Consider the following 20,965-nt stretch of genomic DNA (forward strand, 5'->3'; position numbering starts at 1 on the left):
TTTGTTTTTTTATTAAGTGTCATGTGAAAACTCAGTGTGTTCGTACATTTTTTAAAAGATGTTTTCATTTCTTGGATTTCCGGTGCCATTAATAAGGACACTTTTTTTAGTGGCGGGTCAGCCTTCGGTTTAGGACACTTTTTTTTTTTTTTTTATCTCCTTTTTGCACATTGAAGGATTTTCTGTTCTGATGAGATTGGAAGCAGTTAATGTGATCTCATACTTTCCCCCACTTGAAAATGGGATTTTGGTATAAGGTAAAATCCCATCAACAAGAGACAGCACTGTGTGATTACTCATTAACGGGTGAGACCTATACATCAGATAGAGCCTCAATATAAAGAAGAACCAGTCCCCAATCTCAGCAATGAGGTCACCGCAAGTGTTCGGACACGTATGTGTAATAATGACAGGAGTATATGGGATCCATGCCGTCTCTTGACTTTATACATGAATAAAAAATGTAATTTTGTTAAAGAAATGTAATACATTTTCTCCAGAAATTTTAAAGTGCTTTTTTTTTTATTTTTCAAGCTCATGGCTTGTGTCTTGTGAAGACAAGCCATTATCATTGATTAATAGCCAAAAAAGACAAATATATTTTAAAGATTATTTTACCAAGTTTTTATTAGTTTCCATCTCATTTCTAGGAATCTATCAGAATGAGAAAATGTTACAGAATTTTAGTAAAATTGGAAGACCCATAAAGTTTCACTACGGTATATGGTCACTAATCCGTAAGATGTTTGCGATATCTGATGAGAGAGATGGGAAGAAAAAGTGCTTCCATATGGCTTTACGATAGAGATCAGTGTCAGGCAGCTGCTGCCAAAGCAAATCCGATTATTGCATGTATCAAAAGGAACATAGATGGAAACGACAACAACACAAGAACTACACACTTCTGATGTGATATAGCATGACAAACTTTGACAAGTATGCCGTGCTGAATAATACATTTTAGTAATTCTAGGGCCAATTTTAGATTTCAGCCAGCAGCCATTCAACAAGCAAATAATTACGCCATTCAGTGAATAAATAATACCGCCATTTAGTGAATAAATAATCCCGTCATTTAGTGAATAAATAATACCGCCATTTAGTGAATAAATAATCCCGTCATTCAGTGAATAAATAATCCTGCCATTTAGTGAATAAATAATACCACAATTTAGTGAATAAATAATACCACCATTCAGTGAATAAATAATCCCGCCATTTAGTGAATAAATAATCCCGCCATTTAGTGAATAAATATTACCGCCAGTCAGTGAATAAATAATACCGCCAGTCAGTGAACAAATAATCCCATTAAATATCTGTTTTCTATCATTTGCTATTGTTAATCGCCATTCTCACTTAGTGAATATTTTCTATATTAATTTTAGTGCAAGTTGGTACCATAACACATATTAGGAGGAGGCTAGCTTCTAGGCTTCCATTAATGTGGTTATATTTCTTCTTTAATATACATTGTTGCTTAGCCACATTGTTTGCTGCACCCCTGTATAACCATCTGTCATGTGTCTGGGTTTGAACCCTTGAGCCTGTGCTTTGTGGTCGGCTTCTCTGTCCGCCGAGCCACAGCAGATACATCTTGTCTCTGGGTGTTAAGTTTCTGTTATCATTGCTTCAGTTTTTTTAGGGTAACAGGTGTTTTAATTTTCTCATTTGTCAGCTCTATCACCTTTTGGGTGTAGCTTTATATACTTTCCCCCTGCTGGTATTTCCTGCTGGCGATAGTCTTATTTGGATATCCAGTCATACTGCTGTAGTTTAAGCCAGTCAGTAAAAGACCAGCTAGGGTTTATCTGTCTGCTGTTTATGTTCTTTACCCTGTACCTATCTTCTGTTTCTTGTTAGGAAGTAGGCAGCAGTAGATACTTAATCCTTTATTTTGTATTTTGTGGTTTGTTTTACTCACTCTGGGATCTTTTTCTTTTTCGGCACACTTTCCCTTCTCTATATAATTTACACTCTGCTCTGCCTTCCGGTTCTTTAGGAGGAACGTGAAGCACCTGACGGCCTCTCAGACGGCATAGGTCCAAGTTGCCATCGTCTAGTCCCTGGTTATGGCTATCTCGGCTCACGCAGGAACCACTATGGACTGCGGTGATCTGGTTATCTAGTCTGTACAGGAACCGGCTGGGTCAATTGCCGTTTCTAAAGGCTACCATGACTCACACAGCACCATCCTGATAACTTGTCGTAGAAGGTGACCTCATTAATGAGGCATTCCCACGTCATCCATTTATAGTATACGTATGGTACATGCCATATAATAAATGAGGGCTCACTTAGCAAAAGTGGAGTAGTCAGCTGCGGACTGAAAATTGGACAATAATTTGTGTCAGAAATTGGAGTAAAGTTTAGCATACATTTTAGATTTACATTTGATTTTCTGATGCACGGACTGCCCAAGATGCTCCTAATTTATTAAGAGGCTTTTAAGCATTTTAATAAGGCCGGCATATAAAATGAACGACGGTCATAATAAATTTCCCCCATATATATGCAGCTACTCCAATTTAATAGACTACTTTTATATTTAATATTTAGTTTTGAAAAAATGTGAGGATCATAAGTGACAGATGCCAGACTAAACTTCCTTCCAGAGGCTCTGCCGCAGCTTCCATCTGCATGGGCTGCTATTTTATTCCCAGCAAATGAGAACGCCGTCTAAACCCGACAGACCCTATTGTACTGGAACTCATGGGGTCTGTCCCACAACAGTCCCAGTATTGTATTTTGACGCCAATTTTACCAGAAACCTCAAGTCAAATGTTAAGAGACTTAAAGGAAACCTGTCACTCTGGAAAATGCTATTTACCTGCAGATATAGGGTTAATCTGCAGATAAATAATGTTAAAATGCTGCCTGGCCGCATTACTGAAAGTGCGGCTACAGGGAGAAAATTAGTTTATTTTCTCCCTGGAGCAGCAAGCTTTCAGTCATGGGGGTGGAGCAGGGAGCAGTTGTGCACCACTCTCAATATTGAGCAGTGGGTGTAAGCGCGACCCGGCACACTGATTGACAGTTTGCGATGCACCGCGAGCTATCAAGCATAGTGCCAGGGCATGCTTACAGCTGCAGCATGACTATAACCGCTCTCCTGGCACCACCCCCATGACTTCGGCGACTCACAGGAGGAAATAAGTTAATTTTCTCCAAGTTGCCTCACCATCAGTAAGGTAGCCGGGCAGCATTGTAGCGCTATTTACCTGCACTTTACTCCTGTATCTGCAGATAAATCAATCCCCTCAAACAGAAAATATGGGCATACAGTTCTTTGAAATTTACATCCATTGACGCCTTTATATCTTCCATCTGTTGCTGCATTCTCAGGCAATTAGCATTTTTAGTCTCATTCAAATGAAGCATTGAGTGCTCTACGCGTGACAGAGCACTTAATTAGCTAAGGCCTCGTAATCCTGTTTCCTTACCCACCACCTACTTTTTTAGCTTGATTGATTGCTCTTTGTCTGATTTTCTTGCCTGGCTCTTGACATCAAAAAGAAAGTGACCATCTATCAAGCTAAAGAGGCCGGTTCTGGGGAAACATGCTCTGGACACACTGGCTCTGTCGCGCCCAGAGCACTTAACACCTCGTTTGCATATTAATTAGCTAAATAATCAGGAATGCAGCAATAGATAGAAGAAATAAAGGTGTCAATGGATTTATGTCAAAGACCTGCATGCCCTTGTATGCAGTTTGGCGGAGGTATTGATCTTACGTACAGATTCCCTTTATACACCTATAGACAATGCAGGAATCTGAAATCTTCGGGAAGAACATTCCACGGGTACTGAGCTTAGTTAGAAAGTTTGGAATGCTGGAAGCTTTTCATTAAAAAAAAATAATACTGGTTTCACCTTTAATCTACATCTTGAACCCTTTACCTTCTAAGTATGTACGGTAAATCCATCCGTCAGATTTTTGATGTCATTAAAGTTGACCTTAACTTTGATGTGCCCATAAATCCTAAATCCGATCCTTCAAGAGTAGATCCCTGCCGTTAGACCGAGCTCATTGACACATTTACCGGTAAGGCATTCTGCAGCATGTTATGTACTGTGATACATGCAGGCTGTGAATGCTAAATGGTTCACCACTTTTAATGAAACCTCTTTTTATAAGTTATATCTAGCCAAAATGCCTGCATTTAAGTAAAAAAAGCTCCCTTTAAAGAGAATGCACTAATGGGACATATTTCATCGATTGGGACCTCTGTGTGCCAGCCTAGAATAAAAAGCCGCTCTGTAAATGTTGGCGATGAAAGCGCAGCAGCGTGTAGTTCTACATTAGTAATCCCCGAGAGTTTAGCTAAACCCCAAAAATCCAGGAGGACATTTTGCTTATCCGACATCAGATTACTGTACGGTGCGAAGCATCAGTGGTGCGAACGTTCCTCCTGGATGATGGACTTACTGAGGGTTTAGTTACGTTTCTAAAAAAGTAATCTCCAGGATGAAATCTACAAGAATCGTCATTAATTGTCGTTAGCTCCATTATGCAGTGAGGAATAATGAGTCCTGGCTGCACGGAGTAATAACGCCAATTAAATGACACACTACCTGTAAAGGCGCAGGGCGTCTCATTTCTTGCCCTGCCATAGTCCATTTATTACCATTAGTGATGCTGCTGGATGATATAATTGAGAGCGTGTAGTGACCTGTTTTTCGGCGGTGGCTTGCTGCTGTATACCTCTTTAATTACTGTCAGAATTTCTATTAATTAAATTTGAAGTAGGCGAGTGTCATTTTACCTTCGAGCACTTCTGTGTTCAGGGGAGAGCAGGCATAATGAGGTTTTCTCTGCAGCTTTGGATGGTTTAGTAGAAGGTCCATACTTAGAAGCTTTGTGGGCAGTTTCCTACACACCGAGCTCCATGTGCAGACAACCACATTTTACTGTCCTTCATAGTTCTGCCGTATCGAACTTGGATCACTGTGGGTTTCTAACACATGCCAAACTTAGGGGGCTTTTTGTTCTTGAGAGAGCTATCAGACGTAACTACCCTGTACGTCAATGCCTGTCGCTATAACGAGCCTTGCAATGCGACCAGGGATAAATGCCAAAGCTAGGAACTGCTCCTGTTTCGGGGTTTTTGCCTCTCATCAGGGAAGAGCAGAGTTTGGATGGCTGAGGCAACCTGGGGGGAAGTGCTGGTTCTCCTTAAAAGTGTTGTCAACTCTTTTATCAATTAAGTAGTCTCCTTTGTGAAATAAAAAATAACACATACTCCCCTCCAGCACTGATGATGGCGCCAGGGCGCGTGTGAAATTGTTACGCCCCCGTTAGGTCTTGTTCACATGTTACGTTCTTAGGACTTGTTTGAGCCACATAGCTTTTTTCAGTACCAGCGAATTGTATGGGGTGTCTGATATGTTGTGCGTTCACTGCTTGTTTTTTTCCTTTCCGATTTGAACCTTCAAAGCATTTTTGCATCTGCAGTGCGTCAGTTCTTTTAGCATTTTGGTAGCGTTTTTCGACCATTGAAAAGACTGAGAAAAAAAATCACATGTAAAAAGCACTCAAAAAAAATGTGCCGTTTTTATTTTTTTTTGTCTTAGTAAATGCTCCATGGGAAAAAAAGTATGCAAATTACCTCTCTCAAAATGATGGAAACTATTCCTCTTATTGTAAGAGAACTAATCCACATACTCTTCTCCAGTGGAGCATTGCCTGAGAGACTCAATACTCCGCTTCCCCCACAATACTTCCCCCACGTTGCCAAATTTCCAAAATTCCTATCCGGATGACACAAAATGTCACAAAACACAGATCTTTTTAAATTCTATACACACTCCTTTTTGGATAAGACTCTCCATTCCCACCTCTGAATGTTTTTTTTTAAAGTCATACGATGCCCCCGTCCCGTGAATCTGACCACCGGGGCTGATTCTGATGGTGTCACACCCCGACACCTTGCACAGAAAATACCCACGAGTGCTGCTTCATGGGGTCTTCTGTGGCATTTGGGAAGTTTGCCAATTCCTCCAGGAGGCTCGGTAGAGTTGGCAAATATGTGCTCCATTGGTTTATTATTATGGTTGGGGTTTTGAGAACCATTCGAGGTCTAGATGGCTATAAATTTTTAAAAAAAAGTGCCAATGCGATATTTTTTTTTAATATATTTTTTTCAATTTTAGTGATGTTAGAGCCTCAATGGCAAGTAATGGACATTTATTCCTCAATTCAGTCTTGTAAATTAGGTGATAACATCCTGTGCCGCCTCATCAGTGAATAAATATGAATATGGACTTTACTCACATGTATACATCCATGTCTGCCCCAGTCGTCCCCATCACTTGTTCATCCAGCCATTGCAGCTTTAAATTATTATTATTATTATTATTATTATTATTATTTTTTGTTTGTTTATTATTATAATTTTGTTTATTATTATTTTATTATTATTATTTTGTTTGTTATTATTATTATTTTGTTTTATTATTATTATTTTGTTTATTAATATTATTTTTTGTTATTATTTTGTTATTATTATTATTATTATTAAGCGTTACATTTTACCATTGTTTCTTTCTTAAAATCTGCATAAAAACATCGTAGATGTGACGTTTTGTGTTGGGTTTTTTTTTTTCTTCATATTTCTTCTTTCAATATTTGACACCACAAGGCTCTTACTCCATGAATTAGCGTGTAATTACCTAGTAAATGTATGCAAATCGCGTGTGACTCAGCAATGCCCTTCTCGCTTCTCCGTTTATGTATAGAGTGAATGGTACTTCTAATTCTCTGCCTCTTATCCTCCACACTCCATTTGGGGACATCTCGCTGACGAACTTCACACCTCGGAGCTTTACCGCTTACAGGACTTTTATTATGCATTTGGAATAAAGCGAGTCTGCGATGGAATAGTGAAGGCAAGAAAATGATGGCTAAAGCAAAGATTTGTCGCAGATGAGAGCAGAAGTCTAGTATATGGCTTTACCTCTTTCTTTTACTCTCGATTTCTCAGATTAATATTAGAGGGTTATTGCTATCTGGCACAATTAATAGATGTGGACTCGCCTCTGTATACAGGCCGGACTCCATCATATGCTATCAGGAATGAAGACGTGGCCACGTGCAGCTCCCTTTTTTACGGCACATCCAAAATTTGCTTTAAACATTTTTTGCTTACAGCTCGTTGCCTATGAGACCGACCACCACTGCAGTCTAGATTGTATGAACTATTCTGAAGCTGGGCGGGATTAAGGCCCCGTCTCACATAGCGAGATCGCTAGCGAGATCGCTGCTGAGTCACAAGTTTTGTGACGCAACAGCGACCTCAGTAGCGATCTCGCTATGTGTGACACGTACCAGCGATCAGGCCCCTGCTGCGAGATCGCTGGTCGTGTCAGAATGGCCTGGACCTTTTTTTGGTCGTTGAGGTCCCGCTGACATCGCTGAATCGGTGTGTGTGACACCGATCCAGTGATGTCTTCACTGGTAACCAGGGTAAACATCGGGTTACTAAGCGCAGGGCCGCGCTTAGTAACCCGATGTTTACCCTGGTTACCAGCGTAAATGTAAAAAAAAACAAACACTACATACTCACCATCTGTTGCCCGTCAGGTCCCTTGGCGTCTGCTTCCTGCTCTGACTGAGCCAGATTTTGCCAGACAAACACAATAGAGAAGAGCTTGTAAGCGCTGCATATGTTTTTCTATCTAGCAGAGGTGGCTGGTCTTCATTCTGTTTTTCCGTGCCAAGCACCTCACTGATCACCTACTATCGGGATCGATTGTCCCAAAGGTCGGACCTCCACCAGATGTAAAGTGATTCCATATTCTAGAGTCCAACATCAGGGCTGTGGCTTACTAATTTTCAGTTACACTTTACAAATGGTGCACAGTTTCCATTGCGCTTGTTTGTGCTATGTGTGTACCTTTCTGTCAGTGTCCGCCATCAGGACTGTGGCATAATCATCTGGAACTGCGATATGCGCGTTGTACACAATATTTGGTGCTTATTATTAGGACACTAATGTCAGTACTATTGTTGCACCGTATATAGGCTCTAGTTTTATATTCCGCGCCTCCGTATTAGTGTCCACCATCAGGACTCTGGCATGTTTGGAAAGGCTCCATATTCAATATTCACAATCTTTGGTGCTTATCAGTAGGGCACTGGATCCCCTAACACCGTTGTAAGGCCTCGCTCACACATTGGACTATTGCTATCCCATGTTTTATTGCCCAGCACTCGGACCAGTGTTATACAATGGCACAGTGCTGATCAGTTTTTTTCATGCTGAATCAGCATTAGAAAAAGTTGCTGCAATTTGCTCCGTAAATCTGTCTCGCACAACCATTCAAGTTTATGAGCGTGTGGAAAACATCCGAGTGCTTCCGATTTCCACCGACTCACACAATGGAGAAGATGGAGAATTCTTGTTCTCCATCTTCACACCTGTGCTGCAATTCTCTCATCCGAAAGAATCGGATCACACTAAAGCGGACACTGATCAGAGCTTGATCCAAGTGTCATTTACATAATTGATCCGAATCTCTCGGAGGAGATAAGATATACTCTTGTAACCCCGGCCTTACTCTGAATATAGGAATCTGATAGAATTAAATAACATTCAGATTGTACCTCTAAGGCTACGATCATGCAAGCGCAGATTCTCTCATGCCAGAGAATCTGATCGATTATGGTAATGACACACCGCTCAAACTCTGATCTGAGTGTCAGCATAGAGTGAGATGAAAGAATCATAGCACAGGTGAGAAGAAGATGGTGAGCACCATTTCTCCATTCTATTAGTCCGTGGAAATCGGACTGCACTTAGATGTCATCTGAGTGCAGTCCAATGTTTTAGATGGACTCATTGACTAGAATAGCTGAGTGCGATGCATATATCAGATCAAATTCAGGCATGGTGTAATTTTTTTTTTCCCCTGTACCGGCTCTGTTTTGTCATATCACACTCGGACCGATAATATGGTCACGTGCACGAGAGCCCTTATTTGCACAAATTTTGGACCCAATTATCTTATGGACTTGAATTGTAAAGTGGGCTCAAACTCCAAGTGGGCTAGATGCTCAAGTGAGCTCAGGAGTCTCTGGTAGACTATCATCATGAGGGTGCAATCCGCGTATAGGCTCGATAGGCAACTGAGCACAATCCTCCGGTGGACGTGATCCATGGTGGGATCGATATGGAAGTGGACTGGATCTTGTTCAAGCTTTCTCCCAATTGACGTGAAGTGACCCATACCGAATTGGTATGAGAAAAAAACACTGATCAGCACTGCCCCGTAGAATAACATTGGTCCGAGTGCTATCTCTTAAAGCATCTGTCAGCACTCATCCGATGTATACGCTCTTGTCACCGAGCCCTAACACATTCTATTACATGAGTGCAGAGTGAAATACTGACCCATTGCATCATATACTAGCTGTAGTGCGGATAATACCACGTGAGGGTGAGGGCTTCATCTTCTTTGTATTTCTCCTGTGTTGAACCATCTCTTACACCAGAGGTGTCAAACTGCATTCCTCGATGGCCGCCAACAGGTCATGTTTTCAGGATTTCCTTTTATTGCACAGGTGATAATTTAATCACCTGCACAGAATGATTCCAGCACCTTGTGGAATGCTAAGGAAATCCTGAAAACATGACCTGTTGGCGGCCCTCGAGGAATGCAGTTTGACACCTCTGTCTTACACGCTATCCTTAAAAGGAATCTGTCACCAGGTTTTTGCTATGTAATCCTAGAGCAAAAACCCTGATTCTAGGGATGTGTCACTTACTGGGCTATGTTTTGCTGTTTCAATACAATCAGTGTTTTATCAGCAGCAGATTGTCACTACAGGACAACTGTACTCCTGCCTCCTAGTCCAGCCACACCCCCAACACCGACTAACAGCTCTCGGAAAGCTGTGATGTGGGCGAGAGTATACACCACTGAGCTCTACTAAATCTGCAGCAGAGAAGACTGTGATTCTAGCATAATGGCTGCACCCAGTAAACTGAGTGACACATCGCTGGAATCGGGGTCTTTGTCCCTACATCATGCTGCTGTCGGATTATATAGCTGACAGATTCCCTTTAAAACATAGGGACTAAAGAATGCAAAACTTTCTAGTACAGTGGTATACCCTACCATGAATATTTTAATTTGATTAATAAAATATATATATTTTTTTATATTTTTTTTTTCACTTTTACCCTTGTTTTGGGGCATATTTTAGCAATAATTCAGTACTTTTAACTCCTAATCTGTTCATTAGTAAATGTAACCACAAGGGCAGAGATTCCCTTTTACCGCTTACAGCCCAAAAAGCACACACGAACGGGGGGAGAGAATCGCATACGTCTTCCGATGGCAGGCCCTCCTTACACATTATTCCGATATGCAGCGTCTGATTCCGTGCGCCTGACAGTAAGTAATTGAACATCGCCTCAGGATTAATCAGCACACAAACGGTTGGATCCTCCAGCGCGGCCTCCTCCTGCGCTGATATTATTAATCTGCACAACTGAACTGACTACACAAGCAGCCGCCAAGGTCAGCCCGGCCGCTCTCGCTAACGCTGCCGCTGACAGCGGGTTTATTTATTTATTTATTTATTTTTTTGCTTTAATTTTAAATGACAGATTTTGGAAATGCAACAAAAAAATAGTGAATTTAAACAGTAAAGTCTATGAAGAGAATTTCCATAACCATATTTCCTGCAAAGGGAAAAGAAACTGCATGAAATCACCCAGAGATTACAGACGGCCCCCCAGTGTTATCATCCTGGTAAAATATACATCATGTTGCTTTTAAGGTATAAATAATACACACGTAAAGATGTAATAAAACAGGTCAGGTCTGTTTAGCTTATGTCATCAGAACATCATTTTATCTTGTTCTGCCAAATTAAATAAAAATGAGCCGTGACATTCGCCTTCCTGAGATGCAAAATGCAGTGTTATTTATGGGGGGGAGGGGGAGGCGCGGAAATAAATATAGAAAAAAAAGCCATCTTTTTTAGGCCAATGGTGACAAATAAGTCGCCCTACCTATCGTGATTGGCCAAAAAATTTGGACAGAATGATTCCATTCTGTCTTAAATTTTTGCAATGATCATGTACACAGGAGCAGGACAGGATTCAGAGCTCAGATCTGTTACCGTGGGAGAGACACAGGTTGTAGAATTGCAGTTTGGAGGATCCTTGATGTGCGATAATCCTTTAGGAGGTTCTGTTAGGCTACGTTCACACTTTGCGGGTTTTGCCGCGAATCCGCAGCGGATTTGACACTGCGGATCCGCAGCAGTTTTCCATGCAGGGTACAGTACAATGTTACCCTATGGAAAACAAAACCCGCTGTGCCCACGCTGCGGATTTCCGCGGAAAAAGCCGCGTGGCTTTTCTGCGGAAAAAAAGAAGGAGCATGTCACTTCTTGGTGCAGAATCGCAGCGATTCTGCACCCATAGAAATGCATTGATCCACTTACTTTCCGCATGGGGCTGTGCCCACGTTGCGGGAAGTTAAGCGGATAATGTGCAGATGGTACCCGGGGTGGAGGAGAGGAGACTCTCCTCCAGGCCCTGGGAACCATATTTTGGTGTAAAAAAAAGAATTAAAATAAAAAATGATGCTATACTCACCTCTCAGCGCTGCCCGCGGCATCCGGTCTCAGTTGCTGTGCTAGCAGGACCTGTGGTGACGTCGCGGTCACATGACCGTGATGACGCCGCAGTCACATGACCGTGACGTCACGAAGGTCCTTGTCGGCACAGCCACCTGCAGCACCGAGGAGATCCGGACATCGGAGGGTGAGTATAACCAATTTTTATTATTTTTTACATTACTATTGATGCTGCATATTGCTGCATATGCAGCATCAATAGTATAGGCGGAAACCCGCAGCGGAAACCGCGGAACAAACCGCGATAAATCTGCAGGGATAACCGCAGCGATTTTGCCCTGCAGATTTATCAATTCCGCTGCGGGATTAACCCGCAGAGCAGGCCGCAAAGTGTGAACGTGGCCTTATAGTTGCAGGAAGAAAAATCACACCATGCTGCACTTGTCTCGCCGGTCACTCGCAGTTAGTGGGTGCCGCACTACTCAATGTGTTTGCCGCTCTGCTCCTCCCCGTATCAGGCTGCTTCGCTGAGTTGCCTCTTGCAGTACTCTCAGCTCTGCTGCATCTTCCTGCTGTCTCCACCACAGAGGCAAGGTCAAACCCTACAGGAATTTAACTCTGCTGTGTCCTGCAAGCCTGTTCCCTGCCAGCGAGGGATATATTAGGCAGCTAATCCCTCCATTTCTTGCTTGAGCTTAGGTTCCTAGTTGCAGTGTATTTGCTTGTTTCCTGTCTAGCTGCATAATAGTTTTGGCTCTCTTGTTACTGATACTGTTTGTGTACTCGCCACTCCTGACCTCGGCTTTGTAACTTGTGCTGCCCTTCCCGACCTCGGACTTCCTGACCACATCTCTGTTTACTCCCTTTGAGCTTTGCATTTGTGCCTCTGACCCTTCGGACTGCTGGTGCAGGTTCGGGCACTATCCTGGAGTGGCACCTGGTGGCTACCGTAACAGCTCAAACCTATCCTCACCATGATCCAGCATTTGTGTTATGTTTATTCTGCACATTTAACAGAAAAAAACAATGGAAATAACCAATGTAGATGTGAACAAGGCCGTACTTGTGGGTTCCACTATTGTCACTGAATATTATCCAGGCTGCTTCCTGTGGATTTTGTTAGGCTTCTGCATTTTCTGACAGGAGTTTGTAAATTACCTGACATGCATGCTCTTGCACAGGGCACAGTCGGCTGCTTGCTTCTCCTGTGCCTTAAAGCGGTTTTCCCATGAACAAACGTTCATTTTAATCAATAGATATCGGAATAATAATCATTTCCACAATTGGATGTGTCTAAATAAAATGTTCCTGTGCCGAGAAAATCTTATAAATGTGTCCATGCTGTGTACTGTGTAATGGCTGTGTCTGACCGTGCAGGAACATGGTGTGATCATACCACAGCTCTTGGGCAGGGGAGGAAGAAAAAAAGTATACAGACTTTACAGCACCAGATAGCAGCTGATTCTTTTTTTGAGGTAAAACATTGATTAAAAACCGGCAGGGAAATGTTTTACATCACAAAAAGAATCAGCTGCGGTCCTGTCTGTATACTCTCTTCTGTTTCCTTCCCTGCCCAGGGGCCTGCCATGTACTGGAGCAGCTCTGCATTGTCAGACACAGCCATTACACAGTACACAGCAGGGGCACATTTATAAGATTATCTCAGCACAGGAACATTTTATTTAAACACATCCAATTGTGGAAATTATTATTATTCCAAGATCTATTGATTAAAATCTATTTTCGTTCTTGGGAAATATCCTTTAAACTTGTATCTCCAGCATAATGCTCGAATATTTGGAATTATTTGTATCTGTGGTGCCTGGAAATGGCGTCCTGGGATATATTTGCACCTTTTCTATTGCAATATAAAAAATATGCAAATAGAGCACTGATTTCTGAAGTTAAGATGGATGCATATTGGAAAATAGTAGGACACTGTTATAATATGGTCTGTGTTATGGGTGGTGATATCTGGTGTCTTCGAGAAGCATTCGCACTGCACTATAAGACACAAACGCTTCATTTTCAATGCATTTACAATAAGGTCTTATAATTCTGCTTTCAGAACTCCAACTTGATCCATCAGAAGGTGTCTCCTCCAACCGAGCGGCACGGGTCACCCATCTTCTCATTCATCATCCTGGAACAGTTCAATGCTATCCGCCTGGTTCAGAGTATCCACCATTCCCTGGCAGCTCTGAGTAAGGTCATCAGGGGGACTTCATTACTAACCTCGGATGTACAGAAGCTAGCCAGCGCCTTATTAGAGCAGAAGGTGAGTGAAGTCTCACAGCCTCATTGCACCCACATAGACACGGTTTATTGCCTTGTACAAGACATCTGGTTTCTTATTGTAACTTTTCATTAGTGTGTCCTTTAGGCTCCGGAACTAATTTATAAGCCATGATGATGGGTGGGCAGCAGCTTAGATTAGCTCAGGTTTTTGGTTGACAATGGAAGATGCATCCCGTAGGTAACCGATGGGCCTAATCTTTAGTTGATATGGCATTAATATACACTTAGAGTTCATGATGATACACAAAAGTTTTAGCCCCGGCTGCCAAGGAGAGGGAAGTAGTGGCTAGAAACCTGTAAATGTTTTGTTATAGAAGTGGAAAACTAACTTATACTCGTATATTTCTGTTGTGGTTTGGAAGGGGAAGAACCGCAAAGGACTTTGTGTTCCCTTGCCAAAGTTTTCCTTAAATTTCAGTAGGCTTCGAAACAAAGATATCACTTGTGGGAGCACTGAGACTTGTGCAACTGCCAATGGACCCTTTGGCCAAGGAGGTCGTATATAACTATAAAGAGGTACCATGGCTCAAACTTTCCCTTGATTCTAATTCTTCAGATGAAAGATTAACTTCAGAGGAACAAGGAGCTCTATAATAAACCCCTCGCTCTTGATAAATCAACTTGTCAACAGCAAGGGGCCCACATACCGCAATAATGGAAAGCTTCTAATTGGAGTTTGCTACAAGCCTCCTAATATAGCTGAACAGGTAGAGGAGGAAATGCTGCAGCAAATTATAAAGGCAGCAAATAATGATAGGGTCCTTATTATGGGAGATTTTAACTATCCAGACTTTCAATGGGACATAGAATCTTCTGGTTGTGCTAAAAGCTGCAACTTCTTATCCACAGTTCAGGACAATAACCTATCTCAGCTGGTAGATGAACCGACCAGCGGGGGTAATCTGCTGAATCTGGTTCTGTCAAATTTAACCAGATACAATTTCAGATCTACAGGTCAGGGAGCATTTGGGATGCACCGACCATAATATGGGAAGTTTCAAAGTAATTTTCAATCAAACATTCAAAAGGGGAAATGTAAAAACCTGGAACTTTAGGAAAGCTGATTTCAACAAATTAAGGGAAGAGCTTAATCATGTAGACTGGGACCATCTCATGGTAACTGGAGATACCGACCTTAAATGGGGCATGTTTAAGTATATACTAATAGAATCCTGTAGAAAACGTATACCCTTTGGTTATAAAATGTCTAGGAATAAAAAGAAACCATTATGGATAAATAAGACAGTACATAGTTTAATCAGACTAAAGCAAAATCCTGAAGGTCGAGAATACAGCACTTCAAGAGGATAAAGATTTAAGTAAGAAATGCAAAGAAGAAATTAAGCTAGCAAAGTAAAAAAAAATTGCCAGTGACATTAAAGTAAATCCCACATTTTTTTTTATAAATGCATCAATGCCAAAAAGAAAAAAAAGATGGTATCGGCCCCTTAAAATACTGTAATAACAAGATAATTGTAGAGGACAAAGAAAAGGCTGAGATATTAAAAAGGCACTTTTCATCTGTGTTCAACAATGAACTAACTGTGCCAGGGATCATTCAACAAGGCAAAAATCAAAATTCATCACCTGATCTAATTAGTTTAACACAAGAAGAAGTACGCCTGCATCTGAGCAAATTAAACATTGACAAATCCCCTGGCCCAGATGGCATTCATCACGGATACTTAGGGAATTGAGCTCAGTAATTGACAGACCACTGCATCTCATATTCATAGGCTCTCTTGTAACAGGGGTGGTGCCACAGGATTGGAGGGTGGCTCACATGGTACCGATATTTATGAAAGGTAAGAAGATGGAGCCATGCAACTACCGTCCGGTAAGCCTGACATCCTAAGGCTTCATAAGAGATGATCTGCAGAGATATATTGCAGAGAATAATATAATAACTGACAACCAGCATGGATTCATGAAAGATACTGTAGGTTGTGTCTTATTAACAAGTTAGATGTTTTCGGTCCACATGGACCTTCTTCAGAACAATTCCAATTTATCTGGTTAACTGATTTAAACCAAATAGAAGGCAAAGAATGCCTTCTGGAGAAATGCTGTGAGGCGGTACAATGAATTGATGTGAGGGCTCTCAGGCGTCCCTCTCCGGCGGTGTACCGCCATTACCGCTGCCACGCCACACTCCGAGTATGGGCCACAGCCTTCCCTAGCGACACAGTTCGCCTGAGAGCCCTCACATCAGTTAACCAGATAAATTGGAATTGTTCTGAAGAAGGTCCATGTGGACCGAAAACGTTTAACACCTGTTGAATCTGTGTCTGGACGTGCAATAAAAATCAACAAATTTCACTTTCAAGAAATTTGAGTGCCAAGTTCTTTCTATACATTGGTCAACAGGTTGGATACCCTACTTGAGCACCAACTCTCACCTATTGACAGAGTGCCGTGTTTTTGCACTTTATTTTATTAACAAGTTAGGTTTCTAGGAGGTAAGTGCAAGTCTGGATGTTGGTAATGCAGCTGATGTGATTTATCTGGACTTTGCAAAGGCATTTGATACTGTACCACATGACAGCCTTATACTGAAGCTACAGAAACAAGGACTGGGGGAAACTATATGCAGATGGGTAAGGAATTGGCTAAATGACAGGAAACAAAGAGTCGTCATAAATGGTAACTTCTCTAAATGGGATATAGTCAGCAGTGGTTACCGCAGGCATCTGTACTAGAAGCAGTGGGGACCGCAGGGATCTGTACTGGGAACAGTGGGGACCACAGGGATGTGTACTGGGGGCAGTGGGGACCGCAGGGATCTGTACTAGAAGCAGTGGGGACCGCAGGGATCTGTACTAGAAGCAGTGGGGACCGCAGGGATCTGTACCAGGAGCAGTGGGGATCGCAGGGATCTGTACCAGGAGCAGTGGGGACCGCAGGGATCCGTACTAGGAGCAGTGGGGACCGCTGGGATCCGTATTAGGAGCAGTGGGGACCGCATGGATCTATACTAGAAGCAGTGGGGACCGCAGGGATCTGTGCTGGGATCGATTCTTTTTAACCTCTTTATTAATGACCTTGAGGATGGGATTGAGAGTAAAGTATCAGTCTTTGCTGACGACACCAAACTATGTAGGATACTAAAATCTGACCTTGACATTACAATTTTGCAAAACTATCTGGAAAAGATGACCGATGGGCAAACACTTGGCAAATGAGGTTTAATGTAGATAAACAAAGAGTAATGCACCTAGGATGGAGTAATCCTATTGCAGCATGTGCACTAAATGGGACCATACATGAGACTACAGAACAGGAGAAGGACTTGTGTTTTCTGGTTACAAGTAAGTTGAGCAGCAGTACTCAATGTCAAGCAGCAGCCGCAAAAGCAAGCAAGATTTTAGGGTGTATAAAAAGAGAGATTTGTCAAGGTAAGGAGGCTTATGCGCCGTGCAATGCTCCTCTGGGAAATTTTGTATGCAAATTGCCTCTTCAGAGAGAAAGGGGACTTGAACTCTATAGCGCCACCTGTTGGAAGTAGCAATCCTACAAATCACAATCAAGAGGTTGAAAAAGTTGGGCTTGTTTAGCTTAGAAAAAAGACGCCTCAGAGGAGATCTCATTTACATGTATAACTATATATGTGGTCAGTACAAAGGACTGGCCCATGACTTATTCCTTCCAAGGATCATACTAAGGACCAGGGGGCACTCATTACAGGTGGAAGAAGGGCAGCTAAATAGGAAAGGGTTCTTTATAGTTAGAGCTGTCAGAATGTGGAATACCCTGCCACAGGAGGTAGTAATGGCAGGCACAATAACAGCTTTTAAAAAAGGATTGGGTGATTTCCTCAAAACACATAACATTGTGGATTATAGTTAATTTAGTGACAAAAAAAAAAAATTGGTGGAGAAAGGTTGACAGGTTCCCTTTAACATTAATGCAAGAAACACCACTCTCTGTCATGCAGGTGACTCGCACAGGTGGTAAGCGCCGCTATACCCACTGGAGTCACCGCTCTGCTTTCCCCAGTCTTGGACTGTCTCACTGAACTGCCTCTTGCAGCAATTCTAACACTGCTATTGGTGAGTATCCACCTGGCTAAAGGGTGGCACAGCCACTTTCTGCAGGCATTTAACACTACTGTGTCTTGCAGAGGTTAACTTCCCCGGCTTATCCCCAAGCAACAGGGGTTTTATTAGGCAATTTCTCACAGGTTTTATTAGGCAATTTCTCACATCAATCTCGCTGATCTAAGGTTCTAGTTCAGTTCCTATCCAGTATCTTGTAAGGTGCCCTCTTTTATTGTCTCTCCTGTTTTCTCACCCAGCTAGCCTACTTGTTTATTCCGATTTCTCCGCTCCTGACCTCAGCTTCCGTTATTGAACCTATACTGCCATTCCAGACATTGGATTGTTTAACCACGTCTTTGCCTAGATCCACCTGTACCTTGTACCTGTGTCTCTGACCCTCCGGTCAGCTGCTGCAGACCTGGTAACTGCCCTGGAGTGGTACCTGGTGACTACCTTTGGCCAAGTTGATCCTCACCATCTAACAAATGGGCAATGCTCGTATGTGTTGCAGCTGTCTTCCACCGTATAACATGCAGCTGCAAGGTCTTGAAAATATTATACGAGGACGCCCAAGATACTCTGATAACACCCGAGCTTTCTTGGATAACACGCTCATCACTCCTGACCAGGGCCAGCCACCACCTTGTTTCATCAATTCACCACCTGACCATTTCCTTTCCGCTGACATTCTCACTATCATCATGGGTGTCTTCAGCATCCCCATTTACACTTCCCACTCAACATTCTTCAAGCTTGCACACCCTCACAGAAATATCAAACACCTGAATTTACACCCACTTAGACATAGATTCCTTACACGATGCAGATGCTGCTGTTTTATACAACACCACAGCAGCTGCAGCCCGCGAATCTGTCTCACTCCTTACACATACCAAAGCTCGTAGAATCAACCGGCAACCCTGACACACCAGACTGACTAAAGATTCTAGGCGGGCTTCCAGGGTCGCTGAGTGGAGATGCAAAAGATCCCACTCCAATGAGAGCAGTTCATTGCATACAAACAGTCCCTCACTAACTTCAAGTCCACACTCACTGTTGCAAAACAAACCTAGTTCTCATCTCTCATATCCGTCTCACAACCCTAAACGACTATTCAACACTTTCAGTTCTCTCCTCCATCCCCCAGCAACTCCTCCCTCTCATCTCAGCTGAAGACCTTGCCTCATTCTTTAAGCAGAAGATTTATACCATCAGAAAAAGCTTTGACCTACAGTCCCCACAGCCCCTCCTCATAACTACTCAGCCCCCTTCCTCCAGAACCAGCTTCTCTGCCATTACAGAAGATAAACATTCCTCTCTATTCTCCAGATCACATCTCAACTGTACACTTGACCCAATCCTGTCCCACCTCATGCCATACTTCACCACTGCAACAAAAAAAGAGATTCTCTTCCAGCGATGACGGAATCAAGTATAAAGTTAAAAATTCACATTTATTTATCCAATAGTAACAATTAACACAAGCCACCAAAAGATCTCCATGGCAAACAACCAACGCGTTTCAGCTGAAATTGATTTTTAGCTCCAATTGAATGAATTTAAGTAAGTAAAAAAAAGTCCCCAAAAGGTTGACAACCCCATTATGAAGATTGGAAACTGGTGATTTGTAGCGATGAGACAAAAGTCTTTAGACTAGGCTCTGATGGGTACAAATGGGTCTAGAAGAAACAAGGGAAAAAGGAGCTAACAGATCGAGAAATTGAAAAAAAAAAACGTCAAGTTCGGTGGAAGAAGCCTGATGATATGGGGTTGTTTCACAGCCAAAGGCGTTGGATACTTGATCAGAATCAATGGTCAATGCTGAGCCATATGTGAATATTCTACAAGATGAGTTACTTTGTACACTTGAGAACTATGAGTATGAAAAGGAAGACATAGTATTCCAGCAGGACAATGACCTGAAGCATATGACGAGATTGGCAAAAAAAAATGGTTCAATGACAATGAAGTAGAGCTGCTGGATTGGCCCGCACAATCCCCAGACCTCAACACAATCGAATCCTTGTGGGTAGAGTTGAAGAAAAAGCTATATACATATCCAAATGCTTCGACCTGTATGCACCATCATTCGGAATGTGTAGAAGAGACCTGGAATCAGATTTCGGTCAAGACAGGTTTGAATCTGATGAAGAGCATGCCCAGAAGGATTCAGGCAGTATTGAAAACCAAAGGTGGATAGACAAAATACCAACAAAATAATTTTAAAAAAAAAAGATTTTTAGGAGCAAAACAGTAACAATTCGGTGACATGACAAGAATCCGCATAACTAAATATATGCTAAATAATTGCAAGTCAAATTTATGTGTGAGATAGCCAAAATGATTGTCTATAAAATGTTGGTAGATTCACATTGGTAGCAGTAGTGGATAGTGAGATATGGAACCTGAAAGTCAAAAGTTCAAAACACACTCCATTATTAATATACAGTGGGGGGAATAACTATTTGATCCCTTGCTGATTGTGTAAGTTTACCCACTGATAAAGATATGATCAGTCTATAATTTTAATTGTAGGTTAAGTTTAACATTCTTAAGTTTAACATTCAGAGATAGAATATCAAAAATAAAATCCAGAAAATCACATTGTATAAATGATATAAATGTATTTGAATTGTGCAGTGAGAAATAAGTATTTGATCCCCTACAGACCAGTTAGACGTTCCTAATCAACTCGTTACCTGCTTTAAAGACAACTGTCTTACATTGTCACCTTTATCAAAGACTCCTGTCCACGAGCTCAATCAGACTCTAACCTCTACAACATGTGCAAGACCAAAGAGCTTTATAAAGATGTCAGGGACAAGATCATAGACCTGCACAAAACTGGAATGGGCTACAAAACCATAAGTAAGATGCTAGTTGAGAAAAAGACAACTGTTGGTGCAATAGTAAGAAAATGGGAAAAAATACAAAATGACTGTCAATCGACATTGATCTGGGGCACCATGCAAAATCTCACCTCGTGGGGTATCCTTGATCATGAGGAAGGTGAGAGATCAGCCTAAAACTACACAAG

General features: G+C 42.0%; 1 protein-coding gene across 6 annotated transcripts in view; it reads left to right on the forward strand.

The window, feature by feature from the left end:
• DYNC2H1 (dynein cytoplasmic 2 heavy chain 1) overlaps window positions 1–20,965 on the forward strand; it is a 491,577-nt gene that overhangs the window by 372,634 nt on the left and 97,978 nt on the right. For all 6 annotated transcript variants that reach the window (XM_077298509.1, XM_077298507.1, XM_077298508.1 and 3 more), the window contains one exon: window positions 13,662–13,871. In XM_077298509.1, the coding sequence (XP_077154624.1) occupies window positions 13,662–13,871 (210 nt within the window). The remainder of the gene's footprint in view (window positions 1–13,661; window positions 13,872–20,965) is intronic.

The sequence above is a fragment of the Ranitomeya variabilis genome, chromosome 3 (genome assembly GCF_051348905.1).
Source record: "Ranitomeya variabilis isolate aRanVar5 chromosome 3, aRanVar5.hap1, whole genome shotgun sequence".
Lineage (NCBI taxonomy): Eukaryota > Metazoa > Chordata > Amphibia > Anura > Dendrobatidae > Ranitomeya > Ranitomeya variabilis.